We start from the raw sequence: 7,497 nt of genomic DNA on the forward strand, positions 1-7,497 counted from the left end.
TAGTGGGCTGATACATATTTGCAATCATAAGTCCCAAATGCTAGTATATAGATTGCTTATTAATTAACATAGAAATATAGAAATAGCAATTAGCTCTAGCCATATTTCTAGAAAGATCTGAGGCTCTATCTAACTTTCTCTTCTAAGTATTCTAGGTTTGTTTATTCATCTCTATTTTTTCTAGCTACGCAATCTGATTTCACCAGTGATACCAAAACAATTTGAATCTTAAGGTAAAAAACAATGATTAAAAATTCTACACAGCATTAAAATAGAACTAAAAATGCAATAGTATGAGTCTACATTACAAACTAAATTTTATCACAAGGCTTTTTTTTTCATTTTTAAGGATCAACTTTACATTTATTCTTATATTAAGAATTGAAAACTTGTGTATTTTCATTGTCTCAGTAGAAACTTCTTGAAATGTTTGTAATATAGACTCAAGCAGAAAAAACCTTAATAGAAGTGCCCACATAGATGCTTTACTTTGCAAACATCAACTTATCTTAAAAATCTTCTCTGCTCTCAAATAAAAATATGTAAGTTAGACCTTACTAGTTACATTGGTTTAAAGATTTGAATAATTGCCATAGTAAAGTTAGATCAGATTGGCTTGCTGTTAACTTCCCAAGATATGCTAGAACATTCTGATGTTGGAAGGTGATATGCATTCATGTTCCACACCCAGATCCTCCTCCTGCACCCTACCCTCCTCTGTTCCCTTTCCCTGCTTAACTCTACTAGCTTTCATATCTCAGTTTAGACATCACGTCCCTGTAGAAACCTTCTTTGACCTTCTACCCCTCTTAATAGTCTGAGTACCCTGGAGATATTCTCCCTTACTACTGGGAAGTTCCTCCATCACAGCACTGCTTTTATTATTTAAATTGCTCTAGAGATGCTAAGCTTTATGAATGTAGAGATCATATCTCATTTACTATTACATTCACAGTGCCTAGTACACAATGAATATTGTTGAAGAGAGTTAGGGAGGGATGAAGGAATCAGTGAACTCAAAGGAGATTGGGGTTGGGATCACTGGAAAGTAAATAAAGAGATACTTCAACTGCTTCATTTTTATTAAAGGTAAGGACTTTTGATTGACGTATGGTTGTGTCAGCTTTTCTTCTGCACTTTACATCTTTCTTTTCTTCTATATTGGTAGGACAACAGAGTGCATAAGGATCTGAAATTAGGTTAGGAGAAGTAAATGTAGTATTTGGACATTACCATTAGACACAGGACACATATTAAAAATCTTATTGATAACTTAGAGATGTAACAGGACGGAGTGTCCAGAAGACAGTGCCCATAAAAGAAGCGAGTATACCTAAAAGCATCTTTACTTAATTTGAAAATAACTTCCCTCTTTGTGGTGTGTGAGTGTTCATGGTAGAGCCAGAGACTAATTTCTGAGCATATGAGTTTTCTTCCTAAGCCAGCTAAACATATTTTGCAAAAGCATCAAATCAGGATATTTCAATAGAGAATTTCTGTTAATCTGATAGAGCATCACTTTCATCTAATTTATTACAGTTAATTTTTTATAAGAAAGTTTGCATGAAACAGTTTGCAATCAATAATACAGGCAATAAAATTGCTAGTGAGCACCAGTATTTCCATTTTTAATCTTCACAAAATTCTAACAGTGCATTAAAAGTTATAGTATTTTTCCACAAGGTCCCAGATACTTAGATTATGAAATGTTGACTATTCACATGATCACAAAAAAAATATTATCCTTCTCAGTGCTGTGGCCATTGCTTATAAATGCATATGTTATAGTTAATTAAGGGTATATGCAAAGTAAGCATTTATGTTTTCTACTAACGTAGAAGTTTTGTTCTTTGGGAAATTAGGACAATTCTGTAAGGAGAGAGAGAACTATTCATTTTGGCAGTCATTTAAAATGATTGCCTTTCCCAGCAGCCAAGTAAATTATATCATACATTTCCATTTGAAAATATTCCTTGTTAGTTTAGATGTGATACTTTATTTAGTGATATGGCAAATTGATTTACTTTTCAGTTACCATATTTACCTAGGTGATGATGCCATTAAAAAGTCACTGATTTTCCCCTCTTACATCAACCTACAATTGGTGCTAATTGTTATTTTGCCAGAGAACATCTCCTTATTGCAAACCACTCCAAAGACAATAGCGAGAAGGAGAGGTAATACTTGTTGAGGTTCTAGAATGAGCTGAGAGCTTGCCATACATTATGCCCCTGAATCCTCACAACAACCTCTCAGAAGAGGAAAGATAGAGCTTCCCTGGTGGCGCAGTGGTTAAAAGTCCGCCTGCCGATGCAGGGGACACGGGTTCGTGCCCCGCTCTGGGAAGATCCCACATGCCACGGAGCGGCTGGGCCCGTGAGCCATGGCCGCTGAGCCTGTGCGTCTGGAGCCTGTGCTCCGCAACGGGAGAGGCCACAACAGTGAGAGGTCCACATACCGCAAAAAAAAAAAAAAAAAGTAAGATTATGAAATAGTTCTCAATCTGGCTGCACACAAGAATCCCCTGGGGAAAGTTTATTTTAAAGTACCAAAATCTGGACCCATGTCTGTTTATTCTGATTTAATTGTTAGGGTGCAGATGTAAATAAGTAACTCTTAAAGCTCTAGAGATGACAAAAATATGCAGGTACAGCAGAGAACCACTGGTGTAGGGCACTGGTCAAAAGCAAAGGCCTTTGCTTCTCAAACTTGCATGTGACAACTACCAGGGGATCATAGTAAAAGGCAGCGTCTGGTGCAGCAAGTGGATGAGGTCCAGGAGACTTCATTTCCAGCAAACACTCAACGTGATATAGATGTGGCTGCTTCATAGTCCGTAGTAAATCTGTGATCAGATCTACTGGTTTCCTGTCCCAGCTCTGTCACTTATTAACTATGTTTTCTTGGACATTACTCTTAACCTTCTTATGTTCCAGTCTCCTTTTGGGTGAAGTGGGATTATGAGCACACTTACCGCAAAGAGTTGTGGATTAAATAAAATAAATCTGCCTAAAGCCTTGGGTAGGGTGCCTGTCACATAGTATGTATTCCATTGCCCTTTCTTGAAAAAGAAGCTTTAAACTGAAATCTTGACTTCGGGCCCATCCTGCTCCAAATGCCCTTTCTTCTCCCAAGGTAACCCTCATGCAGATCTCTCCATTTCTTCTGTAAGATGGCTTTTGCCATATTACAGACTTTTCAACTTGACTCGTACAGAAGGTGAGATTTCCCAGAAAGATACAGGAAGCGTGAGAGACAGGAGCCATGTGTCTATTTGGTGTCTAAAGGTGAGTGCTTGGCTTTTAAGCCTCTTCTATGAAACACTGCCATCATTCTGTTTGCAGAAGCCAGTCACGCTTGGAGTTGTCATCAGTCACTTATAGACTTTCTAAGTGCCTATCTTCCTTTCGCTGACAGGAAAGAAAAATTCAATTCTTCTGCAAAAGTTCCAGAAGGATCTGAACACTGGAGTTTTCAACAATCAGGAGAACGAGATCCTGAAGCAGATTGTGAAACACGACAGGGAGATGGTGCAGGCCATCGGTCCCATCAGTTACCCTCAAATGACAGCCCTGAATTCCACGTCTTCAACTACCACCCCGACCTCTCGCGGGAGGACGCAATCTCCGCCGGTGTACACAGCCACCAGTCTGTCTCATGGCAACCTGCACTCCCCCAGCCCCAGCACACAGACCCCCCAGCCGTCGGCCATCCTCTCGCCCTGCTCCTACGCCACTGCGGTCTGCAGCCCTCCCGTTCAGAGCCCGCTAGCCACTCGAACTTTCCACTACGCCTCCCCCACTGCTTCCCAGCTGTCACTCACTCAGCAGCAGGCACAGCAGCCACCGCAGACCAAGCAGCAGCCCCAGACTCCACAGACACCCAGCAGCTCCGCACCGAAAAACGAAGTGCACAAGAGCACGCAGGCGCTTCACAACACCAGCCTGACCCGAGAAGTCAGGCCCCTCTCGGCCTCGCAGCCCTCGCTGCCCCATGAGGTTTCCACCCTGATTTCCAGACCACATCCCACTGTGGGCGAGTCCCTGGCGTCCATCCCTCCACCCGTGACCACGGTGCACGGCTCGGGCCTGCAGGCAGGGATCAGGGGCACGGTCCCCCAGCGGGTCACCCTGTTCCGACAGATGTCATCGGGAGCCATCCCCCCCAGCCGGGGAGTCCCACCGGCACCCCCTCCACCAGCAGCTGCTCACCAGAGGGAGTCTTCCTCAGTCTTACATACAGACCCAGAGACAGAAAAGCCAAGATTTGCTTCAAATTTATGATGCCTGCTGATTGTCAAAGCAGAAAGAAATACTCTAATAAACTGAGAATATTCTCAGATCTTATTTTATTCTATCTCCTGATAGATCCCTATAGCCTACTATGAAGAGATATTTTAGACAGCTCTGGCCTACATGCAAAATGTAAAAAATATATATATATACACACATATACTATTAAATCTATATCTAAAAATCTCAAGAAAAGTTCAAAAGACTTGTTTAGCATTCAGTGTTTTATGTCTTCCTTTCTTTAAATCATTAAAGGATTTAAAATGTTGTTGTAAGATTATTTATTTTTAACCTACTTTTACTTAATTCCTTTGATATATGTATTTCTCTATTTTATGAAGAGTTCTTGGATTCAATGGAAGCAAAACTCTGATTTTAAAAAGGCAACTCAAGTGAGCTACTAAACAGCACCAATCAAAACTTTTCTCATTAGCAGTGTCTCTGCATCTAAATTGTTAATCATCAGTTACGGAGGATTAAATAGCAAGTCCCATTTTCTAGATCTAAATTGTATTTTGGTGCTTTGAATTTTGAATTAGGTTAAAGAACACACCATATGCTTGGCCATGGTAGGAGACTAGCATTGACGCTGTTATGACTGTCTCTAACCACAAACATGTCCATCGATCTTTCAGAAAGCTGAGGGGATATTTCTCTTCATGTGTTATCGGACTTGTACCAAGACTCAATCAATGTTAGTTGTAAATAACTTTTTCAACCCAAACAAAGATAGCTATTCTGTGCTGTGTGAAGGTAAAAGTCATCGTTTAAGAATTTAGTTTTATTGCTTCACTTCAAAACTTAGAGTTTTAAATTTTACAACACCTAATTGTGACAGTTAGTCAACTGTAATGCAATGGCTTGAAACCTACAATATTATTTTAACCTGCAATGTTTTATGCAAAATTGTATGCTCGATTCTACAAATTGCTTGTATTACACCAAAATCATTACTTTTCTTCCTTCTTGCCATAATCAAGCATCTGAAAATAGTCCCTGCATGCTTTTTGGAAAAAAAGAAAATACATTCAAAGCAGTCATTGTAGGGAAAGGCTTACAGTATTTCTCATTTCTGGAAAAGTATAACCATTCATTAATTGCCTATCTTAAAATTCCTATAAGGCTGACTTGGATCTCTGACTTAAGTATAGAAGTGAGGTTTTCACTTTCATTTAATGTTATTATTATTATTATCATCATTTAAATAATGATTTGTAAACCACAGCTTGATTTGGAGTTGCCAGTGTGTTCTGTGTCTTCACTGTAATTGGTAGTTTACTGCGGTGTTAATTTTAAAAAATAAATACACTATAGCATCATATCTGTTTGGGAACACACACTTTGCTCTTTGTGTATTGTAACTAAATGGTTAGTAAATCTTAAGACATGTGGTGACTAACATAGCCCTTAGATGGGAGGTTTGTTATTTTAAATGTGCTGAAAAAAGTACAGACATGGTGACAGCAAGCAGGGGTCAAACTGAATGTCTGTGAGCATCGTTTTTGTTGTTTGTCTGTTTCCTTGACTCTTTTCATGATCTGTGAACATCTGCTTCTTCTCAAAGAAGTCCCTTAGAAAGCATTTGTGCCTAACACAACCCACGAATGTGGTGATGACTGGAACACAATTGGAAGATTCCTAATAAACGACTTCCGTAAATAACCCGTTAAGAGAATGACCTAAAGTGGAAGTCTTCCGTATCTCTGACACTGGCGATACATTTAAGAAGAACTTAACAAAGATTACACATTAAATGGGGCAGGGCCTCCAGATAGACTTGAGGACAGAAAACAAAAACAAAAGCAAAAACTCTAAAATGGATCCATGCTGCCTGTTATGCCTTTTATGGATATAATACTTATAATATCAGAATGAGTTGTTATGTTTAATTTCTAACAGATCCCAGCTTGTGTGGAAGGAATCAACCATGCTAGTCAGTGCGATGTTATCATGAATGTGCTGGTGACCTCTGATAGCGCATCAGGGACGGTGTGAAAAAGGGATTGTTCAGTCTACCTAGAACCTATGTGGAAGCTGCAAGACCATTTATATATCAGTACAAAACTCTTATTTTATTAAACTATTGAGAATTAACTTCGATTTATTAAGATCATGTATTGGTCCTTTAAATTATTAAAGGTTTACATTTGATAGGACTAATGGGTTTGGTAGTGAAATATTTTTATATATATAAATTTTTTTTTATTTTGAGCACTATTGGGAAACATAAGCAAAATTGAATTGCATGGTCTTTCAGTGCAACCATAAAATTTTTATTCACTTTGTAATAGAATGGACAAAAAAAAAAACCCTAAGGTTTATATGTCAAACTAATAAAGTGGTACAGGGTAAATTATATACATATATATGTATGAATATATATACTTAGGTAAAAAAAAATTGACTCACATTCCTGTAACATAAAAGTCCATTGCTAGTTGAAAAGTGACCTCTTTTCTCTGTACATAGGTAAACCCATAAGTATGGAGTTTTAAACTGTACAGAAAGAAATGTATTATTGAAAAGATTGGTCTTTCTGCTGCTGGGAAAATAGTAAAATAGCTGATTCTTACAACAACTGTATGATCAGGGACGAGTTAGAGAATTTCTTTTGTCTTTGCTCAAAGCCATACATATATAAAGATTATTAATAAATTCAACAGAAAATAAACTAAAATCATGAATATTTTATTTTATCAATATACTCTAATCAAACATTTTGTTTTATTAAAGAGTACAGATTTGCCTCTGTCTTTCTATCTTTACATCATAAGATTTCCAAGAGGGCTTTTACTTGGTAATCATCATAAAATTAATTATAGGTATTCTCTAACTGTAGAAAGAAAAGAACTTAAATAGAACATGGATTTTCCAGCTATTCCTGTGTTTTTTACCTCTTCTATAATGTACAAGTTGAGGGTTTTTTTTCAGTTCTTCACACTGTGCTTCCATAGCACGCGGTTGTTGTCCAATTTCAAAATACAGGCATTTCTGTGCTATTATTGGATATGGGGATGACAAATAATTGCCCTATAGTTTACATATACAAACCTATTCTATGATAGCCTTCGGTCTTGCAAAGGCTTCGGACGGTGACAGAACCTTCGTATACAAGTGGATTTTGAATCAAACCCAAAGCGTGAGATAGAGTATATTGCAGTGAGTGAAGGATTCTCAAAAACTCTAAGGAAAAATGGCAGGAGTG

The 7,497-nt window shown here is 38.1% G+C and overlaps 1 protein-coding gene across 1 annotated transcript in view; it reads left to right on the top strand.

The window, feature by feature from the left end:
- HCN1 (hyperpolarization activated cyclic nucleotide gated potassium channel 1) overlaps positions 1-6,958 on the top strand; it is a 369,251-nt gene extending 362,293 nt beyond the window's left edge. Inside the window, exon 8 of the mRNA XM_060007055.1 lies at positions 3,418-6,958. Coding sequence (XP_059863038.1) covers positions 3,418-4,283 — 866 coding nt within the window. The 3' untranslated portion in view covers positions 4,284-6,958. The remainder of the gene's footprint in view (positions 1-3,417) is intronic.
- The last annotated feature ends 539 nt before the right edge of the window (positions 6,959-7,497 follow it).

Source organism: Delphinus delphis, chromosome 3 (genome assembly GCF_949987515.2).
Source record: "Delphinus delphis chromosome 3, mDelDel1.2, whole genome shotgun sequence".
NCBI classification, from domain to species: domain Eukaryota; kingdom Metazoa; phylum Chordata; class Mammalia; order Artiodactyla; family Delphinidae; genus Delphinus; species Delphinus delphis.